The 20,812-nt window shown below is 39.3% G+C and overlaps 1 protein-coding gene across 1 annotated transcript; it reads left to right on the top strand.

The window, feature by feature from the left end:
- The first annotated feature begins 446 nt into the window (after positions 1–446).
- Positions 447–19,078, top strand: si:ch211-11n16.2 (zinc finger FYVE domain-containing protein 1). The gene is made up of 12 exons (XM_057837996.1): positions 447–649; positions 1,682–1,963; positions 2,819–3,041; positions 4,308–4,525; positions 4,647–4,753; positions 10,354–10,462; positions 10,551–10,648; positions 10,717–10,834; positions 13,043–13,213; positions 16,509–16,701; positions 16,983–17,081; positions 17,671–19,078. Exons 1-12 carry the CDS (start codon positions 533–535, stop codon positions 17,901–17,903), a joined length of 1,968 nt encoding a protein of 655 aa, XP_057693979.1. The 5' UTR covers positions 447–532; the 3' UTR covers positions 17,904–19,078.
- The last annotated feature ends 1,734 nt before the right edge of the window (positions 19,079–20,812 follow it).

Here is a 20,812-nt window from a genome sequence, read left to right as displayed (position 1 = left end):
TCATACTTTTAACCATTGTGTTTTTTTTGTGTTAGCTTTGAAGCAGTTGACCACATTAGTCACGTAGTGTATTTAAACCGTCCTTATTTGATATAACTACATTTAAGTATTTTCTGCAGGCATTTTTTTAGTACGTTGTTCCTGTATGCATCTAAACAAAACAAGTTTAGAGCGCACGGTAGTACTTTAGGTGTCAAATTCGACTAATGTAGGACGTTTCGCCGATGTAGCATATTTTGGCAGAACACCGGTTTGCCCACCCCTGGTATATACAGTATGTTTTCTATCACTGGGCATAACCGTTTCATTTGATCGAACTATATTGTTGTAATTGAGATTTTTAGCCACAAGGTGGCATCCACGGAGCATCAAGTCGAGCAAACGTAGTACGTCATTGGCTAGATCCACATTGGCACCTCCCCTTTCTGCTCAGCGTCCACGCGCTGTTGTTTTGATTGACACCAGTAGTCGAGCTTCAACTTTTGTTTTCGCCTCGGTCGTCGTGAACATGTATTGAACTTACTAAAGAACGATGTCTGAAGTACTGATGACAGCAACAGACGAAATATCACCGTGTCCACTAAAAGCAGAACCGCGTCTTGATGGTGCACGGAGCTTCCTGTTGGTGGATGACCAGGAAAACCTGCAGGTGAACTTAGCTAACAATCGCTAACAATTAGCTGCTAAGCTAAGAAGCGAAAGCCAAAACAACTCCGGACGATTTAGTTACATATATTCTACCAAAGATTGTTCCCGAGTTAATGTTGTCGTTCGTGCCAGTCACTCTGTCAATCGTAAATGTACACTAATTGTGGCTGTGACTGTTCGTGAGAAGTCAAATTAAGACTTTGTTATGAAATTTACAAACGTAGTCATCCAGCCCTTGTAAACCTCTCGGTTCTTGTGCTAATTTCTATTATGCAACACGGTTGCATGAATCGAAATGTCACTATTTCTAATCACTTGGCTTTTCTTTAATGTTGTGTTTGAAAGAGGAAGTCAACATCAGATTTACTCAAGATGACTGAACAATAACTTTTATTCTAGCAGCATGATGATTAACATAGGTTAGCAGATGTTTTCAAATTAGAAAAATAAATGTATGAGATTAAATTCAATATGGCAGCAATGGAAAGTTTGTAGAAATCATGTTGTTTGTAGCTACACCCAAACCAATCTAGGCTTCTAAGATATCACTAATCAAGTGTTTCTGGTAATAACACCTAGTTTAGCTAATATTAAATATTGCAATTTTATAATAAAACACTAATTTAGGACTGTCAGTCATTAAACAGGAACACTTAATTTCGATTCAAGTGACTGTGGGTTTAAGAAGTCTGAAGATTGATTTAGCCAATCATACACCTTCCTTTTCTTGCCAAGAATGGTGTTGTCATTGTGTTCAGGTAAACACGCCATTATATTATCAACTTGTTACCGAATGAAAATTGAGTAGAATACTGTTTGAATTCCTGGTAGGAATTTGGACTTCATAGGAATTCAGTCAACAGTAAAAAAATAAATAATAATAATAAATGATCAGACTTACGGTTTCAATACTTTAAGGAGGTAGTGTATGTGATTGTGCTGTTCACATTTCATACGTTCACATTGAAAACAGTTAAACTGTCCTATCTTATAGTCTGCTTTTACAATAATGCTATTTCCTTTTATCTTCCAGGTCCACAATGAGGCAGATTTTGTTGAGAGGCTCAACTGTTCAGATGTGGGAGGTGTCAAAGTCCTGTCTATCTTTGGAAACACAGGGGATGGCAAGTCACACACCCTGAACCACATTTTATTCAATGGCGAGAGTGTGTTTTTTACCTCCAAGTCCTCCAGCTCCTGTACGGTGGGTGTATGGGCTGCTTACGACCCCTCCCTCAGTTTGGTTGCCCTGGATACCGAGGGCTTGTTAGGGGCAGCTGCCAATCAAAACCAAAGAATGAGGCTTCTGCTAAAGGTAAATGACTAAATGTATTTGATTGCTTAATGGTTTTTGGCCTGAAATATGAAATGTTAGTTTTTAAGTCAGAATTTACTGACTTATGTACTTGTAAACAGAGCTTTAAATTGCTGATACACAGACCTGATACAACATGACGAGAATGTGAACACAAATGTAATTTAACAAGAGGTGTTTCAAGAGTGTTGACTTAACTAGTGTAATAATGCTGAGCTTAGTTATTCATTTTTCGTCCTAAAAGGTCGATTTATTAGAATCGGCTCACAGTACAATATAGTGCTGTTGTAGACCTCAACAACACTATTTACTAACCATGTCAATAATCTTTTGTATTGCATTAGATTAAGTGGTCCAGAATATCATTTGGCACCAATGTAAGTTGACCTAACTTGGGAGGTAGCATCAAACATCATCATATACATCATAAGCTACATAGTATATTATCAGAAATATTATATGTGATACGCATCTGGTTACGTTACAGCTTGATAAAGACTCGGAAAATCCTCAAAATGGCTGTGTTTGATACAACAACTGTATTTCAGGTTGTTTACAGTTAGGCTATGTACTGCACTGCCTTGTGTTGTCATTTGGCTTGCATCTCAATTGTTTTGCCCTTGTATTGTGTTAGAAATCTATCCACATTTTGCTTGCGTATCAAATTTAATGAAATATACTAAATATTTGCAGTATATTGTTTTTGGGTCAAGATCAACCCGTTTTCAAGTTTGGGTATGTAAAAAGTACCATTGATTTTGCAGATCCAAACTTGAAAACGTGTCAGTTTTTACCTGAACACAATACAAGGATTAGTAGAGTAGCACTGCTCATCTCTATTCTCCACTCTTCCAGGTCTTGGCAGTGTCAGATATAGTTATCTATCGAACGCGAGCCGAGCGTCTGCACAACGACATGTTCCAGTTCCTAAGCAGTGCATCGGCGGCCTATCTGAAACACTTCACCCCTGAGCTTAGAGCCCTGTCAAGTCGTTGCGGTCTGGATGTGCCCCTCTCGTGCCTTGGTCCTTCGGTCATTGTTTTTCAGGAGACGACTCACACACAGCTGCTGGGCCATGGTGAACAATTACACAGAATTTATTTTGAAAATTGAAAAATTGGTACTTGGAACTTAGTACTTAATACTTGGAATTTAAATGCGTTAATCACTAATGGATTGAAGTGGGAAGGTGCTGCCACCCCTACCACTTCAAATGGATTGGATTTGTAGTGCTGTAAATATCTGCCATTGAGTAAATAGCAGATGCTTTGACACTGATAAAATATTTTTTAAAAATCAATGACGACATAAGCTAGTTATGACATCATTTTAAAGTCAATGCGTTTACTTTGATGGGAACGTCGCTATGGGCCTCTCAGGTAGAATTGACTCACCAACTGCCTGACCAAGCACACATTTTAATGATTCCAACTTTGAAGAGGGTCTTGGTTAGTGTTTAGCAGTACATAGTATAAAGGATTTAAGCCGAGTCAGTACCAAAAACAAAGAGCAACTTTATGGTAAAAGAGGCCAGGGAAAAAGGCAGAGTTAAAAGGGCAGACTTGACAGTCAAATATGAGAAAAAAATGAAGCAATTGTTTTAACTTCAGGCTGTTTATAGAGCTGACGCAGTGGTAGTTACCCACTTAACCATTTATTAATTTTCATATTGTGGTGATTTTTTCAATGGTTGAGGTACAAATGTACACATTTTTGTGACAATCTATGACAGTTAACGAACATTATCAACGGAAGTTACACCTTTTCCAATATAAAAATTGGCTCCAATGACTGCTGAGGTCAAACCACTGGACCACAAGAGCGGTGGTGTAGATTAGGCCAACGAAAAGTATGCGTTTGGGTGATGAGTCATAATACAGATAAAAAAACAGATCAAAGTCACACGGATGTGGTTGAAGAGGTACAGATCAACTTGTGACTTTGAACTCATTTTGATTATTTAAAGTAAATTTGTGCCACCACCCTGCTGCCCGGAGTATAGCATATAGCAGCTGATGCCTCGCAAACATGGTAAAAATTGCTCAAAAATGCAATGGTGGGATAAAAAAGCACACTCAAAAACAGCTTTAGGATGCAATTCCTGAAGTAAACATTTCTAAGATGAGCGCTTATTAGTAAATTACACACATTGAACCTAGAACTTAAAGCATTAAATCTCATTTTGACTCTACTAGAAGGATCTGATTTTGGTGGAACAACATATGTTCCCGGCTAACATATTGAATGTGCAAAAATCCACATCTATTAAGAGTTCGACCTTGCTAGAGGTCTGTTCTCTCCTCAGCGTAATTGTAGTGACATCAGATGTTTTCGTGTGTTTAAGATTCAAAGGTGGCTGGCCATGCTGACATGCAGTTGCAGAGGCGGTTTCATGACCTGGGCTTGGCAACTGATGCCTTCAGCTCTGTACAGTACATTGGCACCCAAACCATCACACCTCCGACTGATTACACCGGATTGCTGGAGGCTCTTAGACAGCAAGTGCAAAACACTCACACACGTTCGCCCCGCCACCCTAGCATTGTGTTTCACGCTTTTGAGGTAGGCAATGCATATTAGTGTAATAATACATATTCAACAGACAGAATTACTGTATATTACCTGGTATTTTTAATTTTCTCTCTATTCTCAACGTTTGGTTTATCATTGTATGTGTGCTCAGGCTCTCAGTGAACGATTTTGTGGTGACCTGTCAGATGACAAGCTGAATCTGTACACCTTCTTCCCCGACGAGTATTTCACCTGCTCTGCTGTTTGCCTCAGTTGCAAGTATGTTATTCTGAATTATTATGATTTTAAGGGCCGTTTACACGGCAGCAGCAACGGGGGTGACAATGCAAAAACTTTAAAAGAGCCCTATCGCTTACACGGCAACGGCGTTTTCTGGGACTGAGAACACAAAAATTGAAAATGCCTACCAGAGTGAAAATTTTGAAAACGCTCCCTCCTGTCGTCGCCGTCTAAACAGCTGACAACGCAAAAGTGAGTTTTGGGAGACAACAGACCGCCGTACTCCAGAACAGTAGGTGACGATAATGCTCTAATAATATATTTGTCAGTGAAGAGGGGAAGATACTGATGACGACAGTGCACATAGACAGTCAGGCCTTGCAACCTTGTACACGGCCTAATTGCATTCAACATTATTCAAGAATGTTAGTCAACTATTCACTACTGTAATTACAGCTTGATGTGCTTCGCCATGTTGTTATTTGACCAGGGCGAATGAGGAAACGGCAGAAGGGAAGGTGTTGGGACACCCCTCTGTTATTAAAAAAAGTTGTTACGCTCCATCAGTAGCGGGAATTAAAACACGGAAGTCATTGATTCTTTTGCTTCTTGATATAGGCTTTCGTGAGCAACTTATGTCTCCTGTGCCTTCCTTTCTGCACCTGTAACAAACAAAAGGGGTACACACAGGTATCAAGTTTTGGTGGTGCTGCCACCTACAGATTGGGAATGAATACTACATCGGCAAATTGGAGGTTTCATGCACTTTAGCGCTTCCATAATGGCCGTGTAAACGCGGAATTAAAATAACGGAAAAAACGCTACTTCTGCGTTATTGCGTGAGGTCGTTGAGGTGTAAACGTGGCCTTAGAAAGACCCATTTCAAGACCCTGCCTCCTGTACAATAGTTATAATTATGGTTGTTCCGATCATGTTTTTTTGCTCCCGATCCAATCCCGATCATTTTAGTTTGAGTATCTGCCGATCCCGATATTTCCCGATCCGATTGCTTTTTTTTTTTTGCTCCCGATTCAATTCCAATCATTCCCGATAATTTTTCCCGATCATATACATTTTGGCAATGCATTAAGAAAAAAATGAATGAAACTCGGACGACTATATACATTCAACATACAGTACATAAGTACTGGATTTGTTTATTATAACAATAAATCCTCAAGATGGCATTTACATTATTAACTTTCTTTCTGTGAGAGGGATCCACGGATAGAAAGACTTGTAATTCTTAAAGGACAAATGTGACTTTGTATATTGTGACTAAATATTGCCATCTAGTGGATTTTTATGAGCTTTCAGTAAATGATAATACAGCCATTTAACTTCTGCCCAAATGCATGATGGGAAGTGCAACTATGACTGTGCGTAATGGTACCAATTGATATATCTTCTCAGCGTTGGGAAATAAAATAGAGTGTTAAGAAAAAGATCAACTACTACCTTTCTTCCCAAAATTGCTTCCCACGATATTTCTGATTGTTGAGAGAGGGATTGTAAGGCTTTGGCCAATTAAAAAAAGGCTCCAAAGCCTGCCAAAATTCTCTCTACTCATTTTACGCTGCCTTTTAGTTCTATGTATACGTAATACGATGCCATTATAGATTGAACGCAACAATGCGTGAGTGGGTAGTGCAGCGCATGCGTTAATTGCGTTAAATATTTTAATGTTATTACCGCTGTTGACGTGATAAATTTGACAGCCCCACTTTAAGCCAAAACTAAAGACTCTGGATGAGTGTAAGACATTTTGTCTGTAACGTTAAATACAATTAGAAAACGAATAATTACAAATATATATATATATTAAAAAGGCATGTCTGATATTTTTTTGCCGATTCCGATAATTTGAAAATGACGTGATCGGACTCGATCGATCCCGATCGATCGGGACATCTCTAGTTATAATGATTATGCTGTAGAGTGGATGAAAAAACCCACATCTGTGCCATGTTTTTGTGATTATAAAAAAAGAGACCAAGATAAACCCTAACTTTTTTCCAACATTAATATAATCTATAAATTGTACAAAAAGTCTATTGAAGAAGGGTGGTAAAAATACATCATTCAAATAATGTGGTATCGCAAGTGTTTATATCCTATTTTAACCGGACGGAGCTGAGCTCATAATTAACCAGTTATACTAAAACTCCTGTTATAAATAGAATTCTGAACATTCCCTCTACTGTTAAAGATGCCTCTGATTCACCCTTAATGAAGTTCAGATGTTCTAGTTAGTCTTTCCATGATATTTTTGTTGGCACATTTACAGGACAAACTGTAGTCCTCTGCCACTCCCATACTCCCCCAACCCAGAGATTGTTGGTTCGATTATCCACCCTGATGACCTTGTCTAAGTATCCTTGAGCAAGATACTAAACCCCACGTTGCTCCTGGTGTTGCGTCACCAGTTGCTAGGTGAGGCTTTGAGGGCCTTAAAAAGGTGGAAAGATGCAATACAAGTGTACCTCTATCTACCATTTAATTAACCAATCAGAGGACAGGGTGAATACTAATGCAGGAGACAGCAGGCAGGGGAGGGAGGTGCGGCTGCATCCGAGCCTCATAATTCACATAAAATATGTGTGTGTATATATATATGTGTATATGTATATATGTGTGTGTATATATATATATGTACACACACACATATATAAATATATATATAAATATGTATATATATATATATATTAGGGCTGTCAAAATTATCGCGTTAACGGGCGTTGATTAATTTTTTAAATTAATCCCGCTAAAATATTTTACGCAATTAACGCATGCACCGAATGACCAGCTCGCACATTGCCTCAAACAGATTACAATGAGGCCGTTTATGGACATTTAAGAGTGAAGAGAATGCCACCTGCCGCTAGGGGGCAGCGCCGTTCCATACTAATGTTATTTCTTCTAAACGTGGGAGAATTAGTAGTTGTGAGACGTTTATGCTGTATGCACAATGCGATGCAAATTGCTATTTGTGCTCCACACATATTTCGGTAAGTTTTCTTTCTTTTAGTGGCAATTATGTGTCTCTTGTTGTATTTTGGGTTAGATATGTGCAGAGATATATATCTTATAAAGCCGAGTGGACACAGGCGTTCTTTGGACCGCGCCATTTATTGGCATAAGCTTCTCCTTCACAACAAACATAAGTATCGTTTAGTGAAAGCACAACAAAAATAATATTCCTATCTCTCTCAAAAAAAAATAATGTTCACAAAAACAAAAGCACTTCAGTCTATAGTAATGAGGCCCTATTCTCACAGTTAAACAACAATGCAAAATGAACTGGCATTCCATATCAAAATAGCTATACAAAATACACGTAAAACTTACTCAGACTTTGGTCACTCTATTCTTATTATTGTTATTTTTATTCTTATTGTTATTATTATATGAACTCTACTTTTGATATGACGTCACACAGATAATACAGATAAAAAATAAAAAAAATCAACCGATAATGCAATCCGATAATTATATACTTGATTTAGCCTCCAAATGTGCGCAACCAAGCAGTTTTCTCCACTTCTCCACCGCCGCCTGCTCAACCCCTCCCCTCTCTGAAGCCCCTGTGGGAGGAGGGGTTGAGGAGTACGGCGTCATAGAGGAGGCGGTGTTACACATTCGTGTTGAGGCGCTCTCACTAGCGTGCGTTGCTTTTCCCGTGTGTGAAATGAAATAAACGACGCTCTCGCCATCTACAAAACAGTTCCACGAGGCGTAAAGAAAGCGTCCTCATTGAACACCACTAACCCAGCAGCCATTTAAAACTGCATCACAATGATTTTTGGAACGAATACGAGACTGCTGGTGGCGCGAACGCTAAAGCTATTGTAAACACTAACTATAAAGGAAGCTACGGGGCTTGTGACGATACAGAGACGCTGCAGTCCTCCCGGAGTCGGGTTGTTTGGGAATGCAGCCCATAGCGGGTGGTAAACTCCCATCTATGGCTAAACACCTCACGAGACCGATAGTCGAAGTAGCGGTCTTCCGACGGAGCCCGCCGGTCCGGCAGGCCGCCGCCTCGCCCTAGGCGGGCAGAGCAGAGCCATGCACCGAATATGGCGCAGCGAGCCGGCCGGGACGGGCGGATATCCGGTACGAACTTAGCTGCCGCCGCCACTCCAGTTCAAGACAGAGGCCTGGCGCGGGTGCTAATTTGGCAGCCGGGCGGACTGAAGGGCACAGGCGGGAAGAAATTCCCGGAATGACCCGATAGCCAAACCCCTGGATGAAAAAATGATGCAGTTTATACGACCACGATTCTTCGTGAAAGACATGCCGATCACATCAGTTTTACCACGGACATTTACACAAGTGATGTCAAGAAAGCATGTTTATCATGACGGCACAGTGGTTAGTTGATAATTTTAACATGCACCAAACCACACAAAGACGTCATCCAGTCAGTAATGCATTCAGTACGCTTTAAATTTATGACGTCTTAATCAGATCATTCTTCTTAAATCTAGTCAAATAATTTTCCCCATCTTGTTTGAGTGTTGAAGACTAGTTAACAGATGAATGCGCCAGATTATTCCACTTACTTGAACTAAATATTGCCATTTGTTATTAAGCCCAAACATCAAAAAAAAAAAGTCATTTTTCACCTAAATCAAGAAAAAATTGCTTTCAAATAATGTTTTGAACCATACATATTCTTGAATAAAGAACATTTCTTACAAGTTTTTTTTTGTTTTGTTTTTTAGGATTATGTATAATTTATATCTTAAAATAAGGCTGTTAAGTTTATTTTCAGCTGGCTATTTTTCTTCAAGAAATCTGAGTGAAATATACTTGAAGTGCTGGCAGTTAATTTCACTTATTCCCAATAGATTTAAACTGAAAACAAGGGAATTTAACTAGTTTTAAGGAGTTGTGTTTTTGCTGTGTAGTAATGTTATACGTTAGGAATGGCTTACTTTTAAAGCCATTTTGTGCAATTTATGTATTTACTCTAAGTAATTGTTGCCAAAAGTTTACCATTACACAATGTCAGACACTCTGTCTTTATTTAGAGGTTGGAATTTACTACTTGTTCACATTTGATGTTGGAAAAAAAGAGCAATAATATTTTTGCACAGTAATGTTTTCTCTTGTGTATACTTTAAAATTTTACATAAATCTTTTAATAAAATCATCGGCTTGACATTATCGGTTATCGGTTGGAACGAGGAGGAAATTATCGGTATCGGCTGAAAAATGCTTTATCGTGCATCACTACTTGTAACTATATCATTTGTCTTTTAAGAACTACAAGTCTTTCTATCCGTGTATCACTTTAACAGAAAGAATGTTAATAATGCCATTTGTGGATTTATTGTGACAATAAACAAATACAGTACTTATGTACAGTATGTTGTATGTATATATCCGCCTTGTGTCTTATCTTTCCATTCCAACAATAATTTACAGAAAAATATAGCATATTTTATAGATGGTTTGAATTGTGATTAATTGCGATTAATTACGATTAATTTTTAAGCTGTAATTAACTCGATTAAAAATTTTAATCATTTGACACCCCTAATATATATATATATAATTTATCTCTATACAGAACTAAAACTTTCTATTTTGGTCTCTGAACTAAAGTAAATTGGATTTTGTGTGCCCTACAGTATTCGCTGCAAAAATGGAATGAACCACTTGCGAGACAGGGTTCCCCACATGGCAGATGGACTTTGCCAGTATGCACACCAGTACAACAACAAAGTCCTTATCTGTAAGGTATGATAAGCTACTTAAATGAATATATTCAGCCATTTTAAAATGAATGGAATTAAATTTTGAATGGTTTCCTATGTCTTGTAAACAGAGGTGCTACGAAGGTGGCAGAGAGGTGACAGTTATGCCTAAAACCTCAGCGTCGTCTGACAACCCGTGGTTTGGTCTTGCCAAGTTTGCCTGGTCGGGGTAGGTTCCTTTTTTCGCCCTCCGACTCTCCCAACTGCCCTTCTCTTGATGGCCCGCTTTCTTCTTAGCTATGTGCTAGAGTGTGCCAGCTGTGGCGTCATTTACCGCAGCAGACAGTACTGGGTAGGAAACCAGGACCCCGAGAGCAGTGTGGTGCGTTCAGAGGTCAAACACGTTTGGGAGGGGGTAAGTACTCTCTTGGTTCTTCATGTAATGCAAGATCTGGATTTTAAAATTGTTTAAACCCTGTTGCAATTTGACATCCTCCAGGGACAAGTCCTCTGAAAATAGCTTTGGGTTATTTAAAAAAAAAAAAAAAAAAGCTCACACCAGTCCTCATCGAATTTCTTTCTGCAGAGTAAAACATTTTGATTTCAGTAGAATGCAATAATGTGTTTTACCTGTTTGTCTTGCCTTTGTAGGAGGCAACCGGTTCAGTAATCCCGTTTTTCATAGGGTTTTGTTCTATAAACTCTTTTGAAAATTAAAATCTACAAATAATGGATTTCCTCCCCCTTTAATTTTTTTAAAATAATACCAAAGTGCCCTCCCACACCCTTTGTACACAAACCTCACACAAGCAAACATACTTATTTTGTCGGTGAGTGTATTGACCACTAGTATATATATGTTCGTGTGATGGCTAGCATATACAGGTCCTTCTCAAAAAATTAGCATATTGTGATAAAGTTCATTATTTTCTGTAATGCACTGATAAACATTAGACTTTCATATATTTTAGATTCAATACACACAATTGAAGTAGTTCAAGACTTTTATTGTTTTAATATTGATGATTTTGGCAAAAAAGTAAAGAAAACCCAAAAATCCCTATCTAAAAAAATAGCATATTTCATCTGGCCAATACAAAAAAGTGTTTTTTAATACAAAAAAAGTCAACCTTCAATTAATTATATCAGCTATGCACGCAATACTTGGTCGGGAATCCTTTTGCAGAAATGACTGCTTCAATGCGGCATGGCATTGAGGCAATCAGCCTGTGGCATTGCTGAGGTGTTATGGAGGCCCAGGATGCTTCGATAGCGGCCTTCCTCTTCACAATATCCCACAGATTCGCCATAGGGTTCAGGTCAGGAGACTTGGCTGGCCAATTGAGCACAGTGATGCCATGGTAAACCATTTACCAGTGGTTTTGGTACTGTGAGCAGGTGCCAGGTCGTGCTGTAAAATGAAATCTTCATCTCCATAAAGCTTTTCAGCAGATGGAAGCATGAAGTGCTCCAAAATCTCCAGATAGCTAGCTGCATTGACCCTGCCCTTGATAAAACACAGTAGAACAACACCAGCAGCTGACATGGCACCCCAGACCGTCACTGACTGTGTGTACTTGACACTGGACTTCAGGCATTTTGGCATTTTCTTCTCCGCAATCTTCCTCCAAACTCTTGCACCTTGATTTCTGAATGACATGAAAAATTTGCTTTCATCTGAAAAAAGTACTTTGGATCACTGAGCAACAGTCCAGTGCTGCTTCTTTGTAGCCCAGGTCAGGCGCTTCTGCTGCTGTTTCATGTTCAAAAGCGGCTTGACCTGGGGAATGCGGCACCTGTAGCCCATTTCCAGCACGCGCCTGTGCACGGTGGCTCTGGGTGTTTCTACTCCAGACTCAGTCCACTGTTTCTACAGGTCCACCCAAAGTCTGGAATCAGCCCTTCTCCACAATCTTTTTCAGGGTGCGGTCACCTCTTCTGGTTGTGCAGCGCTTCCTGCTTGACACTTTTTCCTTGCCACAGACTTCCCACTGAGGTGCCTTGATACAGCACTCTGGGAACAACCTATTCGCTCAGAAATGTTTTTCTGTGTCTTAGCCTCTTGCTTGAGGGTGTCAATGATGGCCTTCTGGACAGCAGTCAGTTCGGGAGTCTTGCCCATGATTGCGGTTTTGAGTAATTCTTAAAAGCCTCAGGAATCTCTCGCAGGTGTTTTGAGTTAATTCGTTGATTCAGATGATTAGGTTAGTAGCTTCTTTAGAGTACCTTTTCATGATATGCAGATTTTTTTGAGTTAGGGATTTTTGTTCTGTTTTTTCTTGACTTTTTTGCCAAAATCATCAATATTAAAACAATAAAAGGCTTGAACTACTTCAGGTGTGTGTAATGGAGCTAAAATATATGAAAGTCTAATGTTTATCAGTACATTACAGAAAATAATTAACTTTTTCACACTATGCTAATTTTTTGAGAAGGACCTGTAGCTACGGATGTCAGAAAAGAATGTGGTACCCCTATACTACAAAGTAGAACCTTTTACTTATCAGCTCATTCACTGCTATTGACGGCTCAAGCAGTCCAATTTCCATGTTAATTGGGAAAGCTGCCAATATAATATTTTGCCCATTCCTAAACATGTTTTCCTACATGCTGTTACCTTTAGTCAGACACCTTCCTCAGCAACCACCAGAATGCGGCCCAGAGAGTCCTGGATGGGATGAACTACGTGATCCAGTCAGTGTCCGAGTACAGCACCGGCCCCACTAAAGCTGTCACTGCTTGGCTGACGGACCAGGTGGCGCCACCATACTGGAGACCCAACACAGAGATTACGGTAAGCACATCACTTCAACAATGAGAGGTATGGGACCCAATATGTACAACCCCTAGCAAAAAGTATGGAATCACCAGTCCTGGACGAGCACTCACTCAGATATTTTATCATGTAGAACAAACTCAGATAAAAAGCTTGAAAAAATAATGAATTAGTTCAAAAGTGCAAATCTTTAGCATTCAGGAACACTAAAAGAAATGAATAAAAAACATTTTGATGGTTAGTAAATGTTACTTTTATAGAGCAAGTGCAGGGAAATGTATATATGGAACCACCCTATTCTGAGGAAAAAAATATGGAATCATGAGAAACAAACAAAGAAATAACAATCAAAACAAATCTCTAGTATTTAGTAGCACCACCTCTGGCTTTTATGACAGTTTGCAGTCTCTGAGGCATGGACTTGATGAGTATTCTTCATCAATTTGGTGCCAACTCTCTTTGATTGCAGTTGCCAGATCCTCCTTGCAGGTCGGAGCCTTGCTGTGGACCATTTGTTTCCATTTCCATCACAGGTTTTCAATAGGGTTGAGATATGGGCTATTTGCAGGTCATGACATTGACTGGATGAGTCTTTCTCCAAGGAATTCTTTAACTTGTGTTAGCTAGAAGTATAATTTCTACCATAAATTGTTTGGAAAACACAAACATACTACAGTAAGATCAGAACATAAAGACAAGATGACTTGGGGAGAAAAATATTGTGCGAGTCCCATGAGCTTGGAGGAGTGCATCCATGCTTCTTGGCAATGACTCAAATAACTTATTGATGAAGTCGTTTGGAATGGCAAAGAAAGTCTCACAGGACTCCCAGAGTTCATCAAGATTCTTTAGTTTCATCTTCAAAACCTCCTCCTTCATCTTATCCCAGACATGCTCAATAATGTTCATTTCTGGTGACGGTGCTGGCCAGTCCTGGAGAACCTTAACGTTCTTCGCGTTCAGGAACTTTGATGTAGAGGCTGAAGTATGATAGGGAGCCCCATCCTGCCAAAGAATTTCCCCTTCTCTGTTTTTTGTTGATTCATTGATTGTTGATTATTTTAGTTGACAGTCAATGAGTACAACAATAATCAAAAATGTTTGCAACTTGGGTTAATTAAAGCCTAGGTATTAACCACCTTCTGTGTAACTTTATACCAGAGCTGAATTGTTTACCTTCACCACAACCCTCTTGTCACTCCATTTGTTATTAGAAGCATTAAGGGGTGTCCTGAATGTTGGGTAATCAAATGCACCACTATGGACAAAATAATGTGACGACAAACATATCGGTATTCTGCATGAAATGGTACACCGCCCACCTCCTGGATTGCAAGCGTCAAGCCATCTTAAAAAGCTTCATGAAATCAAATGGCAATTTCTGTCCGAATGAGATGATGATGAGATTGTATGTGCCATAAATAATACTGTACCTCTGAAGTCATCCATATGAAACTGATATTGATTAAACTGGATACAAAGTAATTACATGCCATGCAATATGATTTAGGATACAATATCATTTGAAATTCCATACAACACAGGATGGATGTTATGATTGAATGCAAAGAAAAATTATGTGCATTTCAATTCTGTGTTTTCTCTTATATGCGTTGTTTAAACTTGTTAGTCGTGCTGTCACTCTATTTCATAACCTTCATTTTGTATTCTGTTTTTCATAACATGCATCCGCTTGTCCTCATGGCCTCCTTTCTTTGTGATTTCAAAATATAGTCCAATTTTGTGCACCTCTGCATCCACCACAATCAACTCTTGTGTTTATGTTCACATAGAACACATTTCTTAGCTGTGGGGTGTGAGTCTTGACAAAGGTTTGTTGTTGACTATCAAATATAATATTTAACAAATGAAATATATATTTCATAATTCCTTATCTCATTTGCCAGCATGAGTATTCAGGGTTATAGCAAATTTAGTAAAGTGGTAGTTTAACTTATGTTGGGTTGTATTTTTAATTTATTTAAATGTGTGTGTTGTAAGGGAAAATATAATATATATGAGTAGCTGGAATGAATCAAAATAAATCGCACTATTAAGGTACAGCGAGCTCCCGCATATTAAAATTTCTTGGATGTTTGTGCTCAGCTAAAGCAATTCGAATGTTACCTTGGCACAGAGGTAGATAGAGTAGCCGAAAATTTTACTCAAGAGTAGCGTTAGTTCAAAATAATATGACTCAAGTAATGAGTAACATTTTGAGTAACTGCTTATATTTTTGTTGGATTTTTTTTTTTTTTTTTTTAAACAATGGTATGATTTTTCAGAGCACAAAGTTATCGATAAAATAATTGAATTCCAACGAGATAAAAAAAAAAAAAAAACACAAATAAAGCATTATTTGTCCAAAGAGCATGACTGCCCTCTGGTGGAGAAAATAGTTCCGAGTTTGAATTGTGGGGAGTTCCTTCATAATTACTATTTGAAATTAAAAGGATCATATCTCCGGTTTTCCCCGGTCAATCGGTTCCAAATTAAAACTGAGAGGGAGATTAAAATTTGTGCTTTAAAGTCATTTTGTGGGCAGTGCTCTATATCAAATACTTCATTTTTTTACGGTGCTTTAAAGACACCATATGATTGAACAAGCGCCAGGGGACGTCTCTACACTCTGGTATCGCCGGCAAATAAATAAATCTAATATGTAGAATAAAGAGGAAAAATGTAACGACTCTTGTGTAGCCCAAAGTAGCGGAGTAAGAGTAGCGTTTTTTTTCTTCTCAAATCTACTCAAGTAAAAATAAAGAGTATAACTTAGTAAAACTACTCTTAGATGTACATTTTCCTCAAAAAGTAAATGTAACGGAGTACATGTAATGCGTCACTACCCACCTCTGGTAAAAAGTGAAGCAAAAGTACCTTTCAGGTTCTCTTCCAGTGCAGTTACTTGCTTTACTGTATATTCATGTGGTCTACTCTTCATGCTAGTGCTTATTTGTTTGGCCATGTGTGATGTCACTTCAGGTTGTGTCAGTGTTTTATTTATGCTGTGCTAGCTAATACTTTTGGCTCAAAAAGTGGTTTGTTTGGCTTGAATAATTTAAGTACGGAATGTACTCATGTACTCAAAACAAAAGTGACATGGTTTCAGGATCGTGTACACACGAGCAGCAGGATTTTGAGTTGTGTCTTTGCAGCCATCTTATGGCACCTATACTTTAAGATGCGCATTTCCTTAGGTGGGTGTCAAGTACTTGCTCATTATATTATTTTCTGTACTTTAATAATCTCTTTAGGATATGCGGCAGTGACACTTTCAAGTGTTGTTTGTTGTCGTCCTGGTTGTGCTTGATAGGCTTGTCATGGTTGTCACAAAGCATTTGAGGAGGCGGAGCGCAAGCACCACTGTCGGTCGTGCGGCGAGGGTTTCTGCCACCTTTGTTCCAGCCATCGCATGCCGGTGCCCGAGAGGGGCTGGGGAAGCAGCCCCGTCAGGGTGTGTTTGGCCTGCTATCGTCAGGGAGGACCACTGGAAACCAACAATCAGGGTGAGACTTGTACATCTATTTACAGTTGTAGATTTGAATTAAAGTAATACGAAAGGTAATGTTGGAGCCATTTCTTTCTGACAGTGTTTGCAATTATTCGTTAAATTTCATGTTTTTACGACAGTTTGAGAATTATTTTGATACCCTAATTTGCAGCAATATGCCACTATGCTACATTTAATATGCAAGTACAGTGTCTTTGTTCCATTTTAAATATTTGTTTGGTTGAGGAAAATGCGAGACTGCAGACACATTATGTAAGTTCTTGTGTTTTCTCTTAGTGTACAAAGCAGAGCCTCGTGGTCTTATTGCTCGCAGGGTTGCTGAGGTGGCTCAGTCCACTTTGGACATTGTCAGCACTGCTGTGGACTATCCACTCTGTGAGTTTCTTTAAGTCAAATGACAATGATATTTGAAATGGTTATATACTGGACTGTCTCAGGAAATTAGAATATTGTGTATTTTAATTTCCTGAGACAGTCCTGTATATATACACAGGACTGTCTCAAAAAATTAGAATATTGTGTATTCTAATTTCCTGAGACAGTCCAGTATATTGTTCACAATCTAAATGAGTTGCCGTGTTTATAGCATGCTTTTATCATAAGTAGGACCACAAATTACATTTAGGATTTAGATCAGGGGTGCCCAAGTCCGGTCCTCGAGAGCCCCTATCCAGATATTTTCCACATCTCCTTCCTTGAACACACCTGAATCAAATGATCAGCTCTTCAGCAAGCTCTGCAGAAGCCTGATAATGAACCTGATTATTTGAGTCAGGTGTGTTGGAGGAGAAAGAAATGGAAAACAAGCTGGATAGGGGCTCTCGAGGACTGGACTTGAGCACCCCTGATTTAGATTGATGAATAACATGATAGCATACCTGTACATTTTCAAATTACTTTCCAGGTAAGTTCATAATTTGGAGGGTAATGCTAAATTGCTTGTTTTCAACACGGCTTTTTGTAGGTTTTGTGAAGGACGTGGCTCGGCCAGACTACTGGGTGCCCGACCAGGATATCAGCCAGTGTCACCAGTGCTCCAAAGTCTTTACTCCAGTCATGTCCAAGCATCATTGCAGAGCTTGTGGTCAGGGCGTGTGCGGTGCCTGCTCCACACACATGAAACCTGTACCCTCAAGAGGGTGGGACCACCCAGTGCGAGTGTGTGACAACTGCAACGCCAGCACCAATATTCTCTAAGTGTGACTCTTGAATCTCAGATCATACTATGTGACAAAATATTTCTCGAAAGAATGCGAGATATCAACCGCCGGACGAAGATCCGTGTTTTTATCAATTCTGCCTTCACCGAGTGATTTTGCTTCAAAAAATGGTGAAAATGATCGGAGATCAGCAGTCTTCACTGCAAGTTTCAGCTGTTGTCGCTTTTAAAATATGACGACAGCAACGTGAAGCCCTGCGCCACGTGACTTGTGAAGGAAATAGGGAGAACATATGGAGCAGTGGTAATGTTTTTCCAGACCAGGAAGTAACTTTAAAGACCTTCACATTTCTTCTTGCGTGCCTCCAAATCACTGCAGTGGTTGTACGTCAGTTCATTAAACATGCCTGATGTGAATATCCTTGAAATTACATTGATGGATGGAGGTAAACCGTTTCAGGCGCCTTTAGAGAAAATTCCACGACAAACCTTGTCAGTGTGCGTGTCTGCAACAACTGCTTGGTATCAAGCTATGCACAAGGATGTGATGCCATTAAGAGTATAAGTAATTCCAAATTAACATATCACAACCACAGAATGGAAAGATAAAGGTAGCATTTATTGATAGACATTCCAATGTGTGAAATAGCTTGAGAAAGTGGTCTCTCTCACTTATTAGGTTATTGTGATGCTTAAAATGACTCAAATCACGTATGATGGGGAGGACACAGCCTATCATAAATTTGTGTCGGGCGTTCCACTTTCTTTTAAATAAATTGTCCTACAAACAGTGGCATGTGTTTTAACGCCTACGGTTTTTTCCCTTCAGCTCTCAGTCTCTCATAACAGAGTGACTCTTCGTGAAAGTCCTGTATTAGTCGTGTTATCTTCAGAAAAGTAATTTCCTGTCTTTTCAGAGGTGCCGCCACATCTGATGTGGAAGACTACTTTGCTGTAGCAGCAGCAGCAGCCAACACGCAATGCCCAGGATGTGCACAGGGGAGCGCTACAAGAATGGAAAAGTGCTCACTGTCGTGTCGAGAATTGCGTACTGCCAGTTAAAAAAAAAAAGTTTGCCAAAAAAATAAGCAATCTTGAAAATGGCATTTTTGTCAGTTAAATGTTTACGGCGTCAAACTAAAAGGAACGGACAAAACCCATACATAGACTTCAGTATCACTGATAATGAAATCTATGACCCGTTACAAATTACTTTAATTGGAAATATGTTTGCTCGAGAAATCTATGTAAATCATTAATTTCTTAGAACCACAGTCATGGACGAAATTATAGGCACACATGGAATTTTTCCAGAAAATACAGCATGTCTCAAAGTAATGCAATTACTAATGTTTTCAACACGAATGTGTACATTTCTTGGACGTGCATTGGAAAAACTCAAAAGCTAAAGAGAAAAGCCAAAATGTACACAATTTTGCACAGAATGCAAAAAAAAGTGGGCTGGACAAAATAGTTGGCACCCTCAAATCAATTTTTGTTTGCACAAACCTTTAGAAAAAATAAGAAAAAGCAATCGCTTCCTATAACCATCAAGTCTCGTGCACCTCTCAGATGGCATTTTGGACCACTCTTTTGCGAACTGTTCCAGGTCTCTCAGATTTGAACGGTGCCTTCTTGCAACATAAATTTTGAGATCTCTCCATAATGTTCAATATGATTTAGATCCGGACTCACTGATGGCCACCTCAGAATTCTGCAGCGCTTTGTCTCCAACCATTTCTTGGTGCTATTCGAGGTATTTTTTGGGGTCCTGTTGGATCCCCAATGACCTCTGACGCTGACCCAATTTTCTGACACTACATTCAACATTGCGGTCCAAAACATTTTGCTAGTCTCCATATTTCATGACTCCTTGCACACTGTCAAGGCACCCAGTGCCAGAGGCAGAAAAACTACCCCTAAAAGTCATTGGACCTCCACCATGTTTGAGTGTAGGCACTGTGTTCTCATCTTTGTAGGCCTCATTCTATTTTCTGGCACTGAGTGCAGTGACAGTGTGCAAAGAGTCATGAAATATGGAGACTATCAAAATGTTTTGGGCCTGTCATGGGTGTTAAAACAGGACATTGACCCCAAATGTACCTCAAATAGCACCAAGAAAGGGTTGGAGACCAGAATCAGGAAAAAAAATGAGGCCTTCAAAGAAAAACAAAAGTGCCTATAGTCAAAACATGGTGAAGGTCCAATAATGTTTTGGGGCTGTTTTGCTACCTCTGGCACCGGGTGCCTTGACAGTGTGCAGGGAGTCATGAAATATGGAGACTATCAAAATGTTTTGGACCGCAATGTAGGATGCAGTGTCAGAAAACTGGGTTTGTTTCAGAGGTCATGGGTGTTCCAACAGGACAATGACTCAAAATATACCTCAAATAGCACCAAGAAATGGTTGGAGACAAAGCGCTGCAGAATTCTGAGGTGGCCGTCAATGAGTCCGGATCTAATTCATATAGAACACTATGGAGAGATCTCAAAATTGCTGTTGCAAGAAGGCATCCTTCAAATCTAGACCTGGAACAGTTCGCAAAAGAAGAGTGGTTATAGGAAGCGGTTGCTTTCTCTTATTTCTTCTAAAGGATGCGCAACCAAATATTGAGTTGAGGGTGCCAACAATTTTGTCCAGCCCATTTTTTTGCATTCTGTGTAAAATTGTTTACATTTTGGCTTTTCACTTCAGCTTTTTTTGGTTCTTTTTCCCAATGCACATCCAAGAAATAAACACATTCATACTAAAAACATTTGTAATTGCATTAATTTATGTGAGAATTGCTGTTTTTTTTCCTGGCAAAATTCCAGGAGTGTCAATAATTTCATCCATGACTGTATGATACCGGCGAGAATGGTATTTTAACACAGAAAATGGCAGCTCATTGCAGTGTAGCTGACGTCATGAGCAGTGATAGACTATCTGAAATACATTTGATTGGCT

The sequence above is a fragment of the Corythoichthys intestinalis genome, chromosome 6 (genome assembly GCF_030265065.1).
Source record: "Corythoichthys intestinalis isolate RoL2023-P3 chromosome 6, ASM3026506v1, whole genome shotgun sequence".
Lineage (NCBI taxonomy): Eukaryota > Metazoa > Chordata > Actinopteri > Syngnathiformes > Syngnathidae > Corythoichthys > Corythoichthys intestinalis.
The sequence above is the reverse complement of the archived record's forward strand: the minus strand, read 5'-3'. Positions and strand labels throughout refer to the sequence as shown.

Bases quoted from the DNA above. Each gene is read 5' to 3' on its own strand.
- si:ch211-11n16.2 (XM_057837996.1), top strand. From the start codon at position 533: ATGTCTGAAGTACTGATGACAGCAACAGACGAAATATCACCGTGTCCA. The intron at 4,754-10,353 runs GTATGTTATTCT...TGTGCCCTACAG, and splicing joins GCTGTTTGCCTCAGTTGCAA to TATTCGCTGCAAAAATGGAA. The intron at 10,835-13,042 runs GTAAGTACTCTC...TGTTACCTTTAG, and splicing joins TCAAACACGTTTGGGAGGGG to TCAGACACCTTCCTCAGCAA.